Source organism: Vicia villosa, unplaced genomic scaffold (genome assembly GCF_029867415.1).
Source record: "Vicia villosa cultivar HV-30 ecotype Madison, WI unplaced genomic scaffold, Vvil1.0 ctg.001790F_1_1, whole genome shotgun sequence".
Classification (NCBI taxonomy): Eukaryota; Viridiplantae; Streptophyta; class Magnoliopsida; order Fabales; family Fabaceae; genus Vicia; species Vicia villosa.
The window spans coordinates 181734-204640 of record NW_026705727.1 but is presented as its reverse complement, the minus strand read 5'-3'; the positions used below and the strand labels follow the sequence as shown (position 1 = coordinate 204640).

General features: G+C 36.1%; 1 protein-coding gene across 1 annotated transcript; it reads right to left on the bottom strand.

The window, feature by feature from the left end:
* Nucleotides 1–18719: 18719 nt before the first annotated feature.
* Nucleotides 18720–22440, bottom strand: LOC131636571 (uncharacterized). Its single transcript, XM_058907178.1, has 5 exons — nt 22134–22440; nt 20262–20431; nt 19898–19967; nt 19098–19170; nt 18720–19011 (listed from the first exon to the last, which is right to left on the bottom strand). Exons 1-5 carry the CDS (start codon nt 22345–22347, stop codon nt 18900–18902), a joined length of 639 nt encoding a protein of 212 aa, XP_058763161.1. The 5' UTR covers nt 22348–22440; the 3' UTR covers nt 18720–18899.
* Between the last annotated feature and the right edge of the window lie 467 nt (nt 22441–22907).

The window sequence follows — 22907 nt, the reverse complement described above, 5'->3', positions numbered from 1 at the left end:
GCTGAGATAGAAGTGCTCCATATCCCTTGGAGGAGTCATCTCTACATCACCCTGAGACAGAGGCGTTGGTTATGGGTGATATGGAGGTTACACATTCGGCTGATACAGAGGTGTCTACTCCAGCTTTGAGGCAGCCATATGTACACATTGATTGAGGGTTTCTTGGAGGGTCTTGTGACCGTTTTGTGCTCATCGAATTTGTCAATCATATGGCATTGAGATTAAGGCACAGAGAGGTATATATATGTTATGTTTAACTTAATTTTATTTATTAATGATACGTTAAAAATAATTGATGTTTTTTACTTTGTTTGTTACACGACCGACTTCCACTAAATGTGCCACCCATTGGACGAAGCTGAAGAAGTTCTTAGATGCCTCAATGCCACAAGAGGTTATGTCGACTGTCGATAATTGCGGTATCCTTTCATTGGTGGACTATTTGCTGACTATGCTCGACTTTGCATTATTGTCATCTTTTGTTAGGCGATGGTATACGAAGACATTTTCCTTTCATCTACCATTTGGTGAGATGATGATTACCACGATTCTGTTGGTGCTTGCTCCTCTTCTCATTAATGATCTTGTAATGATCATTGTTATCCTCCTCATAAATCTAGTAACTATCAACCATATCAACAAAGACACGGATCTTCTGGTATCCAACTACTTTCTTAATCTCTGAGCACAACCCATTCTAAAATTTGATGCAATTTGAAAATTCAGAAGTCGCCTCACTATAGTGCAAATAAAACTTGCCCAACTCAACAAACTTCATAGCATACTCAGTAACCGACTTATTTCCCTGCTTTAGTTCGAGAAACTCAATTTCTTTCTTTACCCGAACATCTTCAGGATAATATTTCCTCATGAATTCTCTATGGAACACGACCCAAGTGATCTTTTCACCTGCAGTTTCCAATCTCTGGCGATTCTCTAGCCACCACTCATCAACCTCGACTGCTAGCATATGAGTTCCATATCGAACCTTCTGTGCTGGAGTGCAATCCATCACACGGATGATTCTCTCAATCTCCTTCAACCAAGTAACGCTTCATCAGGATCATACGCACCCTTGAAGGTAGGCGGATTCTCCCTCTGGAGAGTCACCAAACTACGAGATCTAGCATTCTCGTCAGTGTTCGGTTGTTTCTGCAAAGTTACGAATTTTCAAAGTTTTACAAAAGTACTGTCAGCTACAGGGTAACATGTTACTTTAAATTTGGTAACCGGTTACTCAACTGTAACCTTACCCAATTTATCCAAAATACGTCCCAGGTAACCGTTTACCTCAAATCCAGTAACCGGTTACTTCAATTTCAGTAGCCCTATTTTTCAAAAAAAGTCCCAGGTAACCAGTTACCTCAAATCCAGTAACCGGTTACTTCAATTTTCAAATACCAAAATACATAATTTTTCCACGAGGTAAATGGTTACCATAATCAAGTAACTGGTTACTTCACTGTTGCAGCGCCAAAAATCTGCAACTTTTCTGCTACGATTTTTATCCCCAAAAATCCTACTTTCACATATCAAAAAATCGTTTAAAGTCATAATTTTTCAGGTCTAACTTCAGTATCATGTAACTACTCAAACACACACTCCAATTTCATCAATTGCACAACAAATCATGCATCATTCATATCAATCACAAACACATCCAAACACTCAATTTTTTATACAAACATGGATATAATAATACAAGCATGAAATCAAATACCCGCCATAAGCTATTATCATACAACCTTATAATGTAAGAAACTCACCCTTACCTTGGATTGAAGGTTGCCCTAAGCTTCTAATGGGATTGCCCTAGCTCTCTCTTCTCTTTTGTTTCTACGTTCTTTCACACTTGCCAAATTCCAATCTTTTTTTTTCTAAATTTTCTTTTGTTTTATTATTCTTACTAACCTCTAGTATTACTAATGGGCTTTGTAACACCCCAAATCTACCCGATAATTATAAAGAAAATTAGAGTATTTTAAAATTTTCATACGATGAAATAGGATGTCACATTCGTCATTTAATTCACATACGGCAATTATGCCTCCACGTAGATACATAGCACTTAAACAAAAGCGAACATATATAACATTAATTTAATCCTCAAAAACACTTCATCAAATAAATTACTTCGCAGCGGAATTTATAAAACTTCACAAATATTCGAATTAAGTCGTAGCATCTTTGCACGGTAACTTTAAGTTACAATTTAAATCAAAACTAAATAAAATTCAGCAATTAAAACAATAATAAAAACAATCGTTTTATCCCCCCGAGTGCTACGTATCAGAGCGACAACCGACTCAACTCGCGACAGCTAATCCTTCACTCACTAGCATCACCTGCACGTTACCAGTATAAAGGTAACGGCAAAAACAAGCAAAGGGTGAGATATCAAACAATATAAATAAAGTCATGATAAAAAGTATATTACGGTCCAAGTCATAATATATATCTCACGTCTCAATTTCAACCACAAACAATTCAAAATATCAAAATCACATAATCACGCACAACGTCGCAGTAAAGCAAATGAATGAGACACGACTAATGCATCATGCATGTGGTACCCAGGGCTTCAGCCCCCATCGCCAATTGCCAGATAACCGAGGCATCAAAAAACAGGCATAGGCCTTCGTCGCTGTTTTGCCAATCCAGGTCGTCGCTGCAACATGCAATTTATGAGACACTATGGAATGCAACAACCACAATCAACCACAAAACAACGTCGCATAAGGCATTCGCCTACGTCGCCAAAATATATCAATCATTATTGATAATTACTAATCACTTTTTCCTGCAACATCGCAAAATTCGCAATATCTCAAAATATGCAACAAGCCAAAACATCGCCGAAAACGTCCCTAAAATATCACTAATTTACGGTTACCGAATTGATTCCGTATTCGCCTAAATTTATTCAACTCGGTAAAATTAGCCTCGGTCTGCTATTCACTTTATTTCCTGTTTACTATTTAATTGTTGCTCGGCTACTGTTAACAATATGGGGGTACGTACTGCTACATCTACCAATTCATCCCCTTACTGTCAAATATATAAGCACTGTTATATTTAAGGTTTACTCTGTTATATACTGCTAACAAATTGGTACTGCTATTAGACATTTTTTTGCTAAAAACTGCAAGTCCATTTATAGATATACTCCTATCCTAATAGATAGCATTACAAACCTGCTACTAATATTTTTTTATTTTGTTTTTGTTACGGCTACTTATTTCCACTAGTTTAATGGTGACAGTGGCAATTTATCTAAGTTCTACAATTTGTTTCTAATTGTTCTAGAATTATACTACCAATGGGATAATAAAACAAGTACATAATTAAGTAATTAAAACATCAGGAACCCTCCCCACATGGTGTTCACCGTCCCAAAAATATGTGGGGTCCTTCCCCACTTCACTATACTAAGGGACGTACATCCCAGTCCCGAGGCCCTCGTCCCTAAAATTTTGTTTTCACTTTCAGACTAATTCTTTTTTTTTTAATGTAACACCTCGATATCCGCTGCACGCATCAACCGTGTCGGCCAACCGAACATGTTACCGGCTTAATCAATAATCCCCCCTAGGTCCGCTTATCGGCTGCCCAGGAAATATTGTTTTTGCCTCCCGCAGGAATCGAACCATGTACCTAGGGGTTAAGTACATATTCATAGCAATTCCTGCTACCACTTGAGCTACTAGCTCAAGTGGTAGCAGGAATTGCTATGAATATGTACTTAACCCCTAGGTACATGGTTCGATTCCTGCGGGAGGCAAAAACAATATTTCCTGGGCAGCCGATAAGCGGACCTAGGGGGGATTATTGATTAAGCCGGTAACATGCTCGGTTGGCCGACACGGTTGATGCGTGCAGCGGATATCGAGGTGTTACAGGCTTAACCTCACACCCCCCCTAATACTACTACTAACTATAATTTAGGACCAAATGCTAATAGCCTTATTGTATTATTACTAATAATTAATTAATAACATAGTATAATACTAAATTATCCCATAATTATGCCAAATAATTCACAAACACACCATAAAATAATTAATTAAATAAATGGGCGTTATAACTTTCACCTGTCTTAACTCTAGGACATACATGATACATCTTGTAGAACGTACTATCTTAGCAGATAAGTCTCATGTATATATCGATGCGAGGAACATATGACTGTTTAGTAGTTTTGACCATGTCTATTGGGCATGGGGTGTGTTGCATTGACTGTTCTATATGTTTCATTTGGAGAGGCGACTGTCTTTGAGACCAGGGAGCTTGCTGGTTATATGAGTTTATTTCAAGGGTAAAAAAATATTTCTTTATAATTTAGTTTTTATTTATGATATTAGTTGATTTGCTTATGTTCTTGTGCAATGTGAGATATATAAGCATTTCTCGTCCATTTTTGAGAAGCGTGTTATTCCTACCACTCTTGGATCCACACAAGCAATAAATGATAGGTCGGCCATGCACACTTAGGAAGTCTTCTGGAGTACAAGAAGAGGATTAATATGAGGACCATAGACGATGTCATTTGGACACCCTACGTAGACCATATAGTGCATCGCAAGTTTGATGATACTTCCCTTTTTTTGGTTATCTAGGATGGACCTTAGTGGCTAGATAGTTACTTAAGAGGTGTTTGCACCAGTTTGGGTATGTCTAGGACATCCCACAACCAGCCCATGTTGTTCCATATAATGGTATTGATAGATGGTTTATGTGCCACGTTATCAACATTGCATGTGCCATTGTATAACATGCAGTGAAGGTTCAGTTCCCTGCACAATGTGTGGATGATTATTTAGGGTGGTACCTTATTATATCACACCCTTGCATCATCCCACCAGTTAAGCATGAAAATGGTGTTGGACCTTCCGATGATATAGGACCTTCTGATGACGCCCACCGTCTCCACCTGGTGTGGCTAACCATCAATGTCTGGAGATGATATCAGTCATTATGGATAACTTCATGGGTTTGGTATATCCAAATGGTGAGGTTTTTACTTTGGCATCGCATGCAACACACATAGCTCGTGGGGGACCTAGGTAGACATTACTATTATATTTGTATTATTTGTATTTTTTATATTAATACTAAGACATTTGCATCATACAGTTTATTAGATAATACTTTATCGCTTTCATTATTGCAGGATTAACATAACTTAACACGTAACAATTAACATAACTTAACATAGACAATTACACAACTTAACAAAACAATAATAAATAACAAAACTTAGAAATTACTAGAAGATTCTGGATGTTTCAACATCCTGATCATGTCGCCAATAGATCCATAAATTGTTGCATCATTCTCAACCGGTCCCTTTGTTGGCCTACGGTGATATGTTTTCCACACGGGCTTCAAATCTTCATCAGTCTTTAACTCAATTTAGTTGAATTTCACCTTCCTGTCAGTATCAATCTATGGTACACAAAAATTGATCTTACTCGCTTTTCTATTCTTGGTGTCAGACAACATATTATCCAATTTTGATCTCAGAAGAGCGAGACAGGTAGTGTCCTTCGGGAGCTAAAAATCAACAGGAGGTTTCACCCCGTAGAAGTACACAAGTGCCATAAATGAAAATGAATAGTGAGACATTTTAAGATGTTTTTTAACAACACATGATCCTTATTTATACAAATTTGGAATCATTATAGACCATACACAACTGTTAGTGCAATCATAGCTGTACAAAACTGTCAGCAAAATCTCAACCATTGAAAACTACATTATCAGATTTTTTCTAGTCCTTCTAAAATTTTGGTAAATGTATAAGCTTTTGTAAAAAACCAGTGATTTTACATTACCAAAATTTTCAACGCTTTGGAAAAAATCCTATACAACATGGTATTTTTTTGTAAAACCGATATGTTTTTCCACCCACCAGTTTTTTTTTTAAATCGATAAAAATGGATACTAAAATTTAGAATATGATCAGTGCATTTTGATGCACTTTCTTTATGTTTGCATTTAGGCATTTCTATGGTTTTCTTTGCTTATTTTTATATTTTATAATGTTTCTCTAATTTAGTTCATTTTTGGTTTAATTTCATTTTCGCACTTTATTTTCAGCATTAGCAGTCTGCACTAAAACAATCATAACCGGAGCTCCGTGAATCTGATTGACGCCTTCTAATAATCGGTGGAAAGCTAAGAGAAAGAGCTACAACTTTTGTGTTGGAGTCAAAGTTAGATTCGGAGCGCATATTTTCTAGAATTTCGCTTGAAGCTGCAACATTAGTTTTATTTAGTTTTGGGTCATTAGTTTTGGGCCTGGGTTATGTTTGTTTGATCCAGTTGGGTTATGACCCGAATTCTTATTTCTCCCATTTTTACCTAGGGCTGGCCGCCACTGTTCATTGTCATGTTTTACTATTCACAAAAATATTTTGGGAGCTTTTGTATGATCGTGTAATGGAGAACTAATCCGAAGGTGAAATCTGCCGGAGTCGAATTCCAAATACTTTGAGGTTTTTTATCAATTTCAACTAAATTGCTCATTCCTTTCAATATCATGCTCTATGTCTTGTTTGTTTAATTCAAGTTACATAGGATAAATATTGATTTGATTTGATGATTGTTATTCCCATAATTTAATCGCGTTTGCTTTATCTGCGCAATTGTGTTTGCTTAATTCACAATACTTTAATGCTTTTGCTTAATTCGAAAATTAGGAATTTACAATCTTGTAGTATGAATTGTGCTTGTTTATTCAACATTACAATCGAATAGGAATTGAAATCATTAAGGGAATTGGAATTATATTGACCGATGATAAGTTGAAAATCGAACCGGTAGATTAACCTGTTTTAATCACTTATTTGCTATTTTTTTCATAAATCGATCCTGAACCATAAACCAACCCCCCCAAATCTATTTTGATTGGTTGATTATAACAAGAATCCTTGCGATATGACTCGAGCCATTGTCGCTTTATTACATTTTCAAAATATTCGTTTTTGATCCGCGCGCGACAGCAGATCAGAATGCAATACCAACTTTTTTGTTCGATCTTTTTTGACAAAAAATTGACAAAAATAATTTGGGCATTATGAAAATTTATGAGGTGTCATATATGAGTGGGGAAGTGGCTGGGTAAAAATCTCTAGTTAACCTGTTACTCTTTCCATACTACACATGGACCAAGTTTAAGAATAATACCCCTTGTAACTCCTGTCCCCATATTCCATCAATATGGACGAGAGTAGAGGTGGCAAAATGGGTCGCTCTGCCCGCCTTAAGTCCGTCAAAAAATGAGTGGGACAGGTAAGTCCTTCAAGTGGAAATTGGCATAACAATCTAGCCTGTTCCGCCAAGGTGACAGGTGGAGGACTTGCCCGCCGATTTATTTATTCCATTATTTAATAGATTAATATGCTTTTTTACCTTTCAATTAGATTTTTCACTTATTTTTTAGAACAATATTTTATAAAGCATATTTTTAACAAATTTTACTTAAAAAAATATTGCATATGTTTACAAATAAATATATAAAATAAAACTTCAAATTCTGATTCCTACTAAATTGCATGGAGCTAAACTATGCGACGTTGTGGCTTCCAATGGCGAGTGGCATTTCCAGTTACTGCAAGGTTTGCTGCCCATGGACATTCAGAGTAGAATCAAAGCCCATCCACCTCCAAATGATTTGTATGGGGAAGATGAGTTTATAACGTTCGAAACAAGTGTGGACGAGTTTTCTGTCAAATCCAATTACAACATGCTTTTTTATGCTAATATCAACAATACATACATTTTGTTGAAGAATATTTGGAAGCTTAATGTTCAAGAACGTATCTGATATTTTACGTGACTGTTGGCTCAAGATAGATTACTTACAATTACAAAACTCCGAATGAGCCAAATAGGAATCAGCGGAGATGTTTTTCAAACGTGTGGGGAGGATGTGGAAATTGAATTACATGTGTTCAAATATTGCCCCTATGCAATGCAAGTTTGGTCCAATAGAATCCCATCGGGTATAACTAGTCAATTTTTGCAGGTGGGATTACAAGACTGGGTGAATCTTAATCTGGAAGCGAACGACACAGGCTACCAACTGGTGGGATTTCTGGCCAGTAACTTGCCATTGTATTTGGACTTGTAGGAATAAAGAAACGGATGATGAAGATTTTTTCCGCCATATAAATGCGGCGCAGCATATTTCACATTTGGTTAGAGATTATTCTATAGCAAAAGCTCAGGTTGCAGTTACTACTAAGGTGGATAAGGCGTGGACTATGATTCGTTGGCAGCCTTCTCAAATCAACTACGTCAAGCTAAACACAGATGGAGCAAGTAAGGAAAGGGTAATCTTTGGGTGTGGCGGTATCGTCAGAGATGTCAATGGTGATTGAATGGGTGGCTTTACAAAAAACATCGGCGTGTGCTATACTTTTATAGCGGAATTGTTGGGTGTTTTAAAAGGCCTCAATTATACGCTCAGATTAGGGAAGAAGATGGTAGAGGTGAATGTGGATTATGTGGTAGTTATGGATGCTATTAAAAATCGCGCGTCAAATAGCCTTGAAGACTGTGCTTTATTAAGGCAAATCACAAGGCTGCTAGAGCTTCATGATGATGTTCAAATTCACCACTCTTATCGAGAAGCTAACAAGTGTGCAAATGTGTTGGCAAATGAAGGATGCAATCTAGATTGCAATTTTGTTGAATACATTTACACTCCTAGTTTTCTTATTGGGTTATTAGAGGATGATATGTTAGGAGTCTTTGTTCTTAGATTGATCCTGGTGTAGTTTTTTCCTCAGGCTTCTGTGTAACGCCCCGAACTTAATTAATTGGTTAATTAAATTAATTAAGGATTTAATTATTAGATATTGTCAAAGTTGAGATTTATCAGTATGACTTTAAGAGGCGTGATTGGATTAATATGTCGATTTGGAGCTGTTAAGTACAAAGTTGGATTAATTAATCCGTTTAATTGGAGAAATGACATTAGAAATAATATTGTTATATTGGAATAATTATTTAACTGAGTTGGTTTGGTTGGTGTGAGTAACTGAGAGGTGTTGTTTGGTAAGCCCAATAAGATAAATAGCATAATAATAATAATGGTATTATTATTATTATTTTCATGAAGTAAGAAATAAGAAAAAGGTTAGGTTTTTGGGATGCTGGGGCAGAAAAGAAGAAAGAAAAGAGGAAATACGAGAGAAAAGCATGGAGGCACACGGTATTGGTGGTGATACGTGGGTTTTGACGGAAGGAGGGAATTGAAGAATTATGTGAAGCCGGCAGTTGGGAATCTCGACCGGAAGTCGTAAAGCAGCCGCCAATCCAAGGTAAGGATGGGGTTCTTGCTCTATAAATGGGGATATGATGAATTGTATGTGGGGTTTAGGGAATTAATATTGTCTCTATACTTTGGTATGATTTTTGGTGTTAGTGTTGTTACTGTGTGAATTTCTTTGTCAATCGTTTGTGAAAAATTTGCTGCTATGTTAATTATTGAATAATGGTGCTGCTTGTGATTTGTTGAATGAATGGAAGTTGCCCTGATAAATTGATTGATGAATATTCTTCTGTGTGGCGAATAATCTTGTGATATTGAATCGATGAAATTCTGGAAACTAAATTGTTCTGGGTTGAACACTGAAGAGGATTAAATGAAATATGACTCTGGGAAGGAAAGAAAATAAAGTAGGGACGGGGGTCATAAGGTGGGACGGACGTCCTTAGAGAAGAAAAAGTGGGAAGACCCCACATGGTGGGGCGGGCGGCCCTTTCCCTTAGGGCGGGCGCCCTTTGTAACATCCCAAAATTTCTTATTTAATTAATTTAATTAAATTTTTAAATTAATTAATTTGAATTAGAATTTTATTGGGCTTATGTGGAAAGAAATATAAAATGTTAAGTTGTTGGGCCTTATGGTGGAATTAGTAATGTGGGGGTGTAAGTGTGAAGGAGCTCATTTCTAATTTTATGTTTTTCATAAAATAAGGAAAACAAGAGGAGAAAGAATTAGAACGTGAAAACAAGAAGTTGTGAGAAGAGGAGCTGAAGAACGGGAAAGAGAATCAAAGAGGAAGAAGACCCATTCAAGAATTTGGCTAAGATAATGGGGGACTCTTCTGATTAACATCTATTATCGGGTTATGGATAATAGGACTGATATAGATATATTATTTCGTATCGATTGAGTCCTATGATAGAGTTAGGGATTTGAGTCAACTTGGATGATGATTGATCATTTGGCTAGAATCCATGATGTTTGTGTTGTTGTGGTTCAAATTGATAAAGTATGTGTAAATGCTTGTTTGTGATGTTTGATTGTGTTTGAATGTGTTGTTGAGGCATGAAATGACATGGAATAATTGTGAATTGATTCTGTTTTTCGTGCATGGTCGAAATGATTCGATTTGGGTCGTGTTGGATGGAAATAAGCTGCTGTCAAAAGTGCTTTTTTTGCTGTTACAGGTGATGTAACCGGTTACGGTCGGGCTTGTAACCGGTTACGGTCGCGAAAAAATGGGTTTTTTGGCTGGTTACGAGTTCGTAACCGGTTACGGTATTGTTCATAATCGGTTACGGCTGAAACTTTGTTTTGGAAAATTGTTCTTCATAACCCATTACGGCTGAAGCTTTTTTTGAAAAATTATTTTTGTAACCCGTTACGCCTTTTCGTAACCCGTTACGGCTGAAGGTTTTTGAAAAATGAATCATTTTAGAAAACTCATAACTTTTGAACCGTTGGTCCGTTTTGTGTGCCGTTTCAAGCAGGATGAAGCTTATGAGGTATTCTTTATGTTAGGATGATGAAATGATTAGTAGCTTGAGATTATTTCACGACTTTGCTTGTTTTGATGTATGATGTGTTGTGGATATATATGATAAGATGTAACGATACAAGCTATGTTTAAAACATGATTCATGTGATGATTTGTTTGTTGGTATGATGAATCTTATGAGATAGTTTTGTGATGATGTGAGTACGATGTGAATAGCTTGTTTGTTGGATGGATGACGTATTGTTGACATATATGATGAAATGTGACAATATAATATGTTGTTTTGAAAAACATTATGATGTGATGATTGGTTGAGAATTATATGATGATGATTGCTTTGTTTTAGAATGATGTGGATACATGTATGTTCCTTAATGATGATGATGATGATTGATTGTATGTGAATGATGCTAATGTATATAAACATACTTTGATGATGATGATGTTGATGATGATGATGATGATGAAATGAGTATTTGATGATGTTACTCATAGACTTGATGATGGTATAAGTATGTTCATGTATGTTTGCATTCATTCCTGTTCATTGATGATACTGTATCCATAAGGGTGTGTTAGATCAGTGAAGGGCATGATTCCCATTGTGTGGAATCTGTGCTGGCAGGGCCGTATCTTGATGATGTTGGATCGGTCATGGGTTATTCCCATTTGATGATGTTGGTACCACATGCATAGTGTCAGTTGCATTCATATGCATGACTTTTATAACATGATTGGATGTATTCCATTGTTATAAATATTGATGATGTGTTGGTTGATTGTTTTGTGATGATGAAACTTGTCTGAATGTCTGTTTATGAAACAATTGGGTGAATGATGTAACTATGATGTGTTATTATTTATGATTCAATAACATTTGTTAATTTGAATGAGACTCACCCTTACTGTTGACATTTTCAGATTGGCGAATAGCGGCTTGTGGCTTTGGTGAGGATAGCTCATAGGCCAGTTTGTTTAAGTATAGTGTCGGTGTCATGCTCTGATATTGTAACACTGGGGAACGCTAGTTTAGAGTCTACGATGTTACTCTATTGTGTTGTTATTGTATTAATTTTGTGGGATATTGCATAGATGATGTTATGCTTATCCGTATGATGAATATTCCGTTGTGTAAAAACATGATTTTGTTAAATTGATGATTCGTTCCTAAGTGAAGCATGACAATTGATTTATGATGATTTGTTTTAATTGGAACTGTGGCACCCTTGTTTTCATGTTTTACTCTGAATTATTTTAATAATTTCCGCGGGGTTTAGAAGGGTGTTACAATAGTGGTATCAGAGCGGGTCGGTCCGTCCGGCCAATTGTCGAGTCAGTTGAGTTGCACGACAGTTGAATACTGTCGGCATATTATCCCTTGGTACGCGACATGTGAGTGAATCACTGTCGGTACTTGGTTGTTTGTTGCAGAAGTTGGTTTGAAACAAGTGGGGGAGAAGCTTCGGTTATGTTTCAGTTGTAAGATGATTGATTCAGTAGGCTGTTGTTGACAACAGTGCAAGCGTTGTTGGAGTTTGTTGTTCCCGAATTGAAGGTGACTTGGAATTAAGATTTGACGGGTAATTGGGTTGGAACATCTTGAAGGAAGATGATTAGAGGTATTTGGTGATTAATTGTAGGAGAGGAAAATTAGAAAGTTGCGATGTGTCAGCTCTGCTGGTGTGCTGCGAAGTTGTCAGTTGAGTAGCCTTGGGTCTTGGAAGAGGATCAGTTGCAAGTTTGCAAACAGGATTGATGTCGTAATGTTGCAGAAATCGCACTTCGGCGATGGGATGTGCTGCTCAAGTTATAAGAATGTTTGGAAGTGAAGAGATATGATAAGGGGCTGTTTGGAATGTGATCGAGTTGAAGAGAATGAGTTTTGGAGTGAGATTTTCGTAAGTAAAACGCAGGAAAATTGCTGAATAGCTGTAGAACTTCGAAAATTCATAACTGGAGTTCTGGACATCTGATTTGAGTTCCGTTTGAAGCGTCGGAAAGCTAACGAGATGAAATTTGTTATAAAAATGGTTGCAGCAGCTGTAACATAATTAATTGTGACAGGATGACGTTGGAAAGAGGTGAAGTTACGGTTACACTTGTCCTTAGAACTAGACTTATTAGCGGTACTGCACGGGATGTCAGTGTCAGAGTTGAACGGATTGAGGGAATAATTAAAGGCTTGTTGAGAAGTAATTTTAGAAATTAAGTGTACCATTTGAGGAGTTTTGGAAATATAGTTTAAAGTGTCGTTGTATGGCGTCGGTGTTGCATTTTCGGATAACGATTGGAAAATTCATATCTTGAGTTCCGAGTGTCGGAATTATGTGTCGTTTGAACCTACGAAGAAGAGAGATTATGTTCTACCTTATGGGAGGTTTATAAATACAGTAGAGTGATCCTATGAGGAGAGGTTCTGAAGTCGGTTATGGAAGCGTGAAACTTGTTGAATAAGAATGCCTACTACCGCGACTGTTTGAAACAAAATTGAGTAGAATATGTTGTCGATGAATAGGCTGATGAGATGTTCGATAATAAAGACGATTTGAGTGCCGATGGATTTTAGTGAAGAGTGAATTAGTAGGAAAGGTGAAATAAGCTTTAGAACGACTGAAGTCGTATTTATGACGCCAAAGCAACGACATGTATAGAAGAAGAATTGTAGAGAATTTCTGAAACCTGTTGATGTGAGAAAGACTTTGTTGAGATGTCGAGTGGAATGACATTTGGGCGCGAAAGATGTTATGGAATTTAGAGTAAAACCATGAGTTATGAATGTTATCACGGTCTTTTGCTAAGATAAGGATTTTGATTTGGAACGAGATGAATAGTAATGTACGAGTATATTAGCGATTGCGAAGTTGGAAGTACTTGACAAGTGTGTGATACTAAGCGACTATGAAGCGGATTGTGTAAAATGTTTAGATGTCGGTGTCTCACCGATAAGATCCAATGAGAGGGAAGTGTGCGAGTTGTAAAGACTCAAAGTGAATTATTGAACTACGACGATGTTAATGAGTTTGAGTGCAAACTCGGAAAGAACATTATTATGTAGTAACGACGGTTTATGCTTACATATGGTTGTCGGCTATCTATTGACAAATTGAGGACTTGATCACCCTTAATCTCTTGTTGATAGTAGGCGGAATCATATAAATGAGATGAGCTTGTTTTGTTACCTTAATAGTATAAGATGTGGTGAATGCTAAGCCGTGAGAATAATCACTCACCATGTTGTGTGAACTTATGAAGAAATGAATGTGAAAGAGTGCGACATATTGGACGATGACTTAAGACGGGTAATCAGAGTCGCGCAGCAGAAGTGCGATGTGGAGTAGTGTTATGAGTACTACTTGTGGGAAGTGAGGAATTGATATGTCAAGAGCCTGCATAGAGAATGTGTATTGATCTATATATTGGATTTAGAACCCAGTGGATGTAAGGATGACGTGTCGAAGAATTATAACTCTTTTGAATAATTGCCGAGATGATGAATATGTCATTATGGTTGTACGTAATTAACGAGTATATATTAGGCGAAGTTAAGACGACGAGTTGATACCATATGATGCTATAATAATTTTGTGTTGTTGTAAGATGTTATTGCAGATTCCAGATATAATAAGGGATTATACTCTAAGAATGATGAGTTTGATTTAATTCTTAGAGAAGAGCGAAACTCAATTTGAGTTATTTTGTAAGAAATAGCGTATTGAGGCCGACGAGTGTGATTATAATTACTTGTGTGTACTTGTTTTGATGGTTGGAATGTTTTAATAGATGAAATAAATCTGGAATTTGTTTTTGAGTGCGAGTAAGTATTGATAAGTGGTAGATTAGTACCATGAATGGTAAAGAATGATTCTTGAACGAATGAGTAAAGAGAGTCGGAATCGGGTAAAGCTCGGAAATCTAATTGGTGTAGATGATTGTAATGAGTGATCAGAATAGTGCAGCAAAAGTGGAATGTAACGTGTTGGATAATTGATGGTGTGACTTAAGAGGAGTTTGGAATTCGATGGTATGGGAATATGAGTATTGAGTTTCTTGAAGGAAGCAATTGGTGAAAAGTGTAAGTATTATTTTATCTTTCAGATGGAAATTATATCTAAGATCGATACGTTTGGTAGATGGAATGCATTACTGCAGTGTTGATCAATGTGATCATACCATGGTTGCGTAATTATATTATTCGGTTATTGGGCGTATTGTATGGGTCGTATCTCAATTGTTCTATTGTTGTTAACCTTTTGAAGATATCGCAAGTGGTACGCCTTTAGGTGGTCAAATGCGACGTAAGAGTTGAGATTGAATGTGTGAGATGTGCTTCCTATTGGTTATGTCAGATGGATTTTTGAGGATCGACTGATGTAAATGTTACATGGGAACTGGAGAGTCAGATGAAAGACTCCTGTCCGAAACTTTTCACTTGAGATATGTTTTCGAGGACGAAAACTCTTTTAGTGGGGGAGAGTTGTAACATCCCAAAATTTCTTATTTAATTAATTTAATTAAAATTTTAAATTAATTAATTTGAATTAGCATTTTATTAGGATTATGTAGAAAGAAATATAAAATGTTGAGTTGTTGGGCCTTATGGTGGAATTAGTAATGTGGGGGTGTAAATGTGAAGGAGCCCATTTCTAATTTTATGTTTTTCATAAAATAAGGAAAACAAGAGGAGAAAGAATTAGAATGTGAAAACAAGAAGTTGTGAGAAGAGGAGCTGAAGAACGGGAAAGAGAATCAAAGAGGAAGAAGACTCGTTCAAGAATTTGGCTAAGGTAAGGGGGGACTCTTCCGATTAACATCTATTATCGGGTTATGGATAATAGGACTGATATAGATATATTATTTCGTATCGATTGAGTCATATGATAGAGTTAGGGATTTGAGTCAATTTGGATGATGATTGATCATTTGGCTAGAATCTATGATGTTTGTGTTGTTGTGGTTCATATTGATAAAGTATGTGTAAATGCTTGTTTGTGATGTTTGATTGTGTTTGAATGTGTTGTTGAGGCATGAAATGACATGGAATAATTGTGAATTGATTCTGTTTTTCGTGCATGGTCGAAATGATTCGATTTGGGTCGTGTTGGATGGAAATAAGCTGCTGTCAAAAGTGCTTTTTTTGCTGTTACAGGTGATGTAACCGGTTACGGTCGGGCTTGTAACCGGTTACGGTCGCGAAAAAATGGGTTTTTTGGCTGGTTACGAGTTCGTAACCGGTTACGGTGTTGTTCGTAACCGGTTACGGCTGAAACTGTGTTTTGGAAAATTGTTCTTCGTAACCCGTTACGCCTTTTTGTAACCCGTTACGGCTGAAGATTTTTTTGAAAAATTATTTTCGTAACCCGTTACGGCTGAAGGTTTTTGAAAAATGAATCATTTTAGAAAACTCATAACTTTTGAACCGTTGGTCCGTTTTGTGTGCCGTTTCAAGCAGGATGAAGCTTATGAGGTATTCTTTATGTTAGGATGATGAAATGATTAGTAGCTTGAGATTATTTCACGACTTTGCTTGTTTTGATGTATGATGTGTTGTGGATATATATGATAAGATGTAACGATACAAGCTATGTTTAAAACATGATTCATGTGATGATTTGTTTGTTGCTATGATGAATCTTATGAGATAGTTTTGTGATGATGTGAGTACGATGTGAATAGCTTGTTTGTTGGATGGATGACGTATTGTTGACATATATGATGAAATGTGACAATATAATATGTTGTTTTGAAAAACATTATGATGTGATGATTGGTTGAGAATTATATGATGATGATTGCTTTGTTTTAGAATGATGTGGATACATGTATGTTCCTTAATGATGATGATGATGATTGATTGTATGTGAATGATGCTAATGTATATAAACATACTTTGATGATGATGATGTTGATGATGATGATGATGATGATGAAATGAGTATTTGATGATGTTACTCATAGATTTGACGATGGTATAAGTATGTTCATGTATGTTTGCATTCATTCCTGTTCATTGATGATACTGTATCCATAAGGGTGTGTTAGATCAGTGAAGGGCATGATTCCCATTGTGTGGAATCTGTGCTGGCAGGGCCGTATCTTGATGATGTTGGATCGGTCATGGGTTATTCCCATTTGATGATGTTGGTACCACATGCATAGTGTCAGTTGCATTCATATGCATGACTTTTATAACATGATTGGATGTATTCCATTGTTATAAATATTGATGATGTGTTGGTTGATTGTTTTGTGATGATGAAACTTGTCTGAATGTCTGTTTATGAAACAATTGGGTGAATGATGTAACTATGATGTGTTATTATTTATGATTCAATAACATTTGTTAATTTGAATGAGACTCACCCTTACTGTTGACATTTTCAGATTGGCGAATAGCGGCTTGTGGCTTTGGTGAGGATAGCTCATAGGCCAGTTTGTTTAAGTATAGCGTCGGTGTCATGCTCTGATATTGTAACACTGGGGAACGCTAGTTTAGAGTCTACGATGTTACTCTATTGTGTTGTTATTGTATTAATTTTGTGGGATATTGCATAGATGATGTTATGCTTATCCGTATGATGAATATTCCGTTGTGTAAAAACATGATTTTGTTAAATTGATGATTCGTTCCTAAGTGAAGCATGACAATTGATTTATGATGATTTGTTTTAATTGGAACTGTGGCACCCTTGTTTTCATGTTTTACTCTGAATTATTTTAATAATTTCCGCGGGGTTTAGAAGGGTGTTACAATAGTGGTATCAGAGCGGGTCGGTCCGTCCGGCCAATTGTCGAGTCAGTTGAGTTGCACGACAGTTGAATACTGTCGGCATATTATCCCTTGGTACGCGACATGTGAGTGAATCACTGTCGGTACTTGGTTGTTTGTTGCAGAAGTTGGTTTGAAACAAGTGGGGGAGAAGCTTCGGTTATGTTTCAGTTGTAAGATGATTGATTCAGTAGGCTGTTGTTGACAACAGTGCAAGCGTTGTTGGAGTTTGTTGTTCCCGAATTGAAGGTGACTTGGAATTAAGATTTGACGGGTAATTGGGTTGGAACATCTTGAAGGAAGATGATTAGAGGTATTTGGTGATTAATTGTAGGAGAGGAAAATTAGAAAGTTGCGATGTGTCAGCTCTGCTGGTGTGCTGCGAAGTTGTCAGTTGAGTAGCCTTGGGTCTTGGAAGAGGATCAGTTGCAAGTTTGCAAACAGGATTGATGTCGTAATGTTGCAGAAATCGCACTTCGGCGATGGGATGTGCTGCTCAAGTTATAAGAATGTTTGGAAGTGAAGAGATATGATAAGGGGCTGTTTTGGAATGAGTTGAAGAGAAATTTAAAATTAAATTTTGCTAGAATATTTGGTTTAGTGTTTGAAATACTCAAATTGATTTTAAATGTATAAATTGAATTTTACTCTCAAATATAATTGATTATGCTCTCCATAATTGATTCTATATGAAGATAAATTTATAGTTTTTGTTAAACATGAGTTCTATACTAAAACTTACAATGTAAATATTTATCCAAATATAAATATTTTACTTTCAAAACTTACTTTTAGATAAGACCAATTTTAATTCTTTTAAAAAAAAAAACTAATTAAGTTATTTCTTATAGTTTGTAAGGGTGAGAGGTATGATGATGATTTGGACAATATCATAAATATAGTGTGACTCATACTGGTCACAATTTGGCCCAATACATGGCCTTCCCAGAGTGGCACAAATAGCACAAGGAGTTGATACATCAACTTCACCCTCTCATCTCTGCCGCAGAGATTCAATGTGCACCATGCCACTAAAAAAATGCTCAACTCCAAATTTCTCCTCTAATTTACAGGCACATGCCTTACTTCTCTTAAGTAAGGCCTTAATTAACTCATAATCAACTCACTCAGAAACTATGGGTCACCTATCAGGACCAGGAAGTTATAGAACAAACAAATGAAAAAGACCCATTATAAATTTTGGGATGGTCATGTAATTTTATTATTATGATTGTTCAGAAAAGTATACATAGTAACTAGTAAGTACCAAAACTTGTCAGAATACAACAATTAATTGGCAAAATGACCAGTATCTAAATTTGAAATCATTTCTTGCAAAGAAATTGCAATGGCCAGCTTCATTTGGGTCGCCGATATAGAATGTCGTCTACAGTATCTTTTACATAGTTACCCACTCTGTTCAAGTTTTTTACAACGCCGTTTGCCACTAGGGTAGCATTTTTTTGAAACCTGCAATGCAGAATATTCAGGTGTTATAATCACTAATATTCAGACCACATCTTTAACAAAATGGGATTTTGAAAACCTCTGCTTGCCTGTTTAAGAATTCTTCTGCTGAAGTATTTGGAGGTTTACCGATTCGTGGTTGAGGGGTTGCATGTTCGCGCTCTGGACAAAGGACAAAAAACCACAAAATGAAAAGGCACTTAAAGAAACAAGTACGAATAAAAAAGGGAAGAGAAGAAGAAACTGATTCAACCACAAAATAAATCTCCGACATAGTATCAGCCTCTACAATAAGATGATTGTTTGGCATAGAGATCCATGCAAAATCCTTCATTTACTTTATGTGAAGGAGTTTATTGTTGGTTTTTATTTCATGTGAAATGGATAATGACAATTATTTAGGAACACGCGCATAGTAGAAAAGAAAAGAAAAGAAACGACAATTATATGGGAAAGCACAGATACAGAAGGAATAATTACACAATACAGTTGTATATAGGACAGTGATGTGTTAGCATTCATGATATCAATTGCTCCATTACAAGAGTGGAAAAGTCCAATGGTAGTATAAGCACAGAAAATTGATTAGCAGAAGTCCTGGAAAATATTTGATGCATACTACCAAGAACAAATGATTCAACTAAAAAATTCTTCAACATTGGAAAACTGACTGATGCTCACAAAAAAAAGATCCTTTTCATTTTTTAAAAAGATAATATAGATATTTATATAGCAAATTCTTGCTATCTTGATAATAAACATTGTCTAAGTCGATTAGCACACACCATAAAGAACTGAGTTGAGAATGTTAATGAGGAGTGATTGAAAAGAAGGAAATAACATATGGGACTGTAAGGGTAAATGGAAGAAAAACCAATAAATTTAATACCGTTAGTTTTACGAGCATGAGCAGGAACATCCCTAGCAGGTGAAGTAGAAGAATTCACCTCTGAGACCACCTGAAACATGTGAAATACTGTCAGAAACTTGGACCATATTTTATTGGAACACAGTTGAAGTTCCTGCTTCTGCAAAAGCTCCCCCCTAACCCGCATCCTCCATTTTTTAATTTTATTTTATCTCATAGCCTCAAATTAAATATTTGGTCCTCATATCAAATTGATGCTTCCTCCTGATGTATAAATCAATAAATTACACAAAATATGTCCAAACTCCCAACATAACCCTTGAAACCAGATAAACAGTGTTTTTCATAAAGCATAAACAAGGGAAAGAAGGTTGAGATGTAAGACCTCAAGACCAACGCAGAAGGGCAATTTTCTTTGCTTGTCCTGCGAGTCAGGTGGAGAATCTTTGTTGTCTAAGTAGACAGAGTATCCAATACAAGCATACTTGAAGTTTACAAGTTTGCGGCCTTCTTTAGAAGCTGCCAACTCGGTTTCTCCCACGACATATGGGGGAACTGGTTATAAGCATTAGAACATCAATATCAAAATTCAAAACTTTATAGGCATTAACAGAAACATTTACTAAACTTTCACAAATAAGGCAAATCTTAGAATATAAAACCAATATAAAGGAAACAAAAATTTAGTAAGCATTATCTATTACTACCAAAAATGATTAATTAATAACAAAATAGAAATGTAATCTGGATGAAGGTTCACCATAAGGACAATGGTGGATGTAATTAGTGAACTGAATGAGTAAAATTAACAAATTGACAGTAAAATAAAATCAAACAAAATAAAGATACAAGGTCAAAAAACTTAACAGACAAAAAAGTATAAGTATTACCATGTCCACGACAAAACACCATGCATCTGATCACCAAAGTTCCAAAAAAACAGGTTTCAAGTGTATAAAGTGTTGCTATCGCACGGTAAGCTTTGTATAAAAGTTATTAACAATGTAGTCAAGATCTAGTGTTGGGTCTCAGGATCATACGATTCTACGTGTCATGATTTCCCAACATGCTACATCAGGGCAAGATCTTTTTCTGGCACCATTATGGTCAAGATTGAGATCTCCATGCAAGATCGTAAAGGGAAACCACAGGGCAAGATCTTTTTCTGGTGCCATTATGGTCAAGATTGAGATCTTCATGAAAGATCGTAAAGGGAAATCATGTCGGGCTTCAGGTTTTGTTGATCACTTCTTAATCAGGTTGGGCTTTGATTTTAAAAATGCTTTACTTAACTAAAACCTAGAATCCTTCTTTTCTAAACCTTAAAAACAAAAATGAGGAACTGGATAAATGGAATTCCTTATTTGGATAGTCGTAATATAACACGGAACTGGTAATTGATTTGATTTGGAAATCCATCTAACTCTAAGTGAGTTATACATTCAACATCCTTTCAAATTAGACTAGACTTATTTTTGCTGAAGTTTTAATTATTTAAAACGGACAACTATACCCTAGTTTTATCAAGTTTACCAATTAATCCTCACAAACATTTCCCTTACATTTTGCTCATTCTCAGACTTGTTTCAAAAGCTCAGTCTCTCTATCTATATGAAGGCTAGTCTCCCTCTTTCAACAAGAATTATTCTTGACGATTCTCAAAATACAAGCTAACAATAGCAGCTTGTTCAAATTTCCCTATGTAATAGCGCAATAGCCCGTAGCAACTATTTGACAACACTATCTCAAATACAAGCTAACAACCAACCAAGTACGTCTCATCATAAAAAGAGGACTAGTCTGTGATTACTGATTACAAATACTTACAAAGATGCCAAAGAATAATACGCTATAGAGAAACCAAAGAATAATCTGTGAAATGCAAGGCTATTTTAAACATTCAACCTTCAATTCCCTTTACATCACACACAATTGATTTTAGTCCCTCACAAGGTTTTCAAAAACAGTGCATTACCGCGACAAAACTGTATCAGAAGGTGTAAACACTGATACCACTATTCACCATTTTTATGATTGTGATTAATTCACACTGCAACAACCATAATCACTGTTACAACCCTGACCGAAATCGTGAAAGCCTTTACACCGACCGCGACCGTAAAGATACAAATTATGCATCGAAACTATTTCCTATCTCATAAAAAAACACAGCAAATTCAATAACAAATTTCAATTCAAGCGTTTCACACAAAAATCAAACCAAAACAGAACGTAACAAAATAAAAGAGAAAGTAACCTTGCTCTAGTGTTCTTGATAATCCATAACAAGCTGGATTTTGAGAATTGGCTCTACGAACAGATGAGTAATAAGCGCATCCCTTACACGATTTTGCTTTCGTCGTACGAGGAGGATTAGGGTTTCGATTTGGATTCGGATTTGAATTTGGATTTTGATTCGAATTTGGATTTTGTTCTGATGTTGGAGCTGCTTCTTCTTTAGTGGCCTCCATGAAAATGAATCAGCACCACAACTTGATTTTCTGCTTTTTCTATGTTCCCATAGCTTCTACGCCAATCGCAAGAATGAACTCGTTATACGACAGTGTTTTGGGTTTGGGCTTTTATTTGGGAATCTGCATGTCACCCCTCATTTTATTAAACAGTCCACCCTCTATTTTGCGTTATTCTCAAAATACCTCTAACACTATTAACTCAAAATTTTTATCTTTTCTAAAAAAACATTACTGTCGGAGAAAATCATTCAAAAAGTAAACTTTTGATATCATTTTTTTTCTGATACCGGAAATTATTTGATTTTAACAAATTTCCGATATCCATTTACCGGAGATTTTAAAAATTCCGGTAATTTTACAAAACTCATTACCCCGTATCACAAATTTCACAAATTTTCGGTAAAAAATCCCAGTACCGGAAATTTCAAATTTCCGGTGTATACCAGAAATTTCTTTAAAACCTGAAATTTCCAGTATGGAAAATGAAGTTTTATATCTTTGCGGTCGTGAACCGGCAGCTTCAGCTTCTTCTACAGATTCATGTAGTGATCTTACGC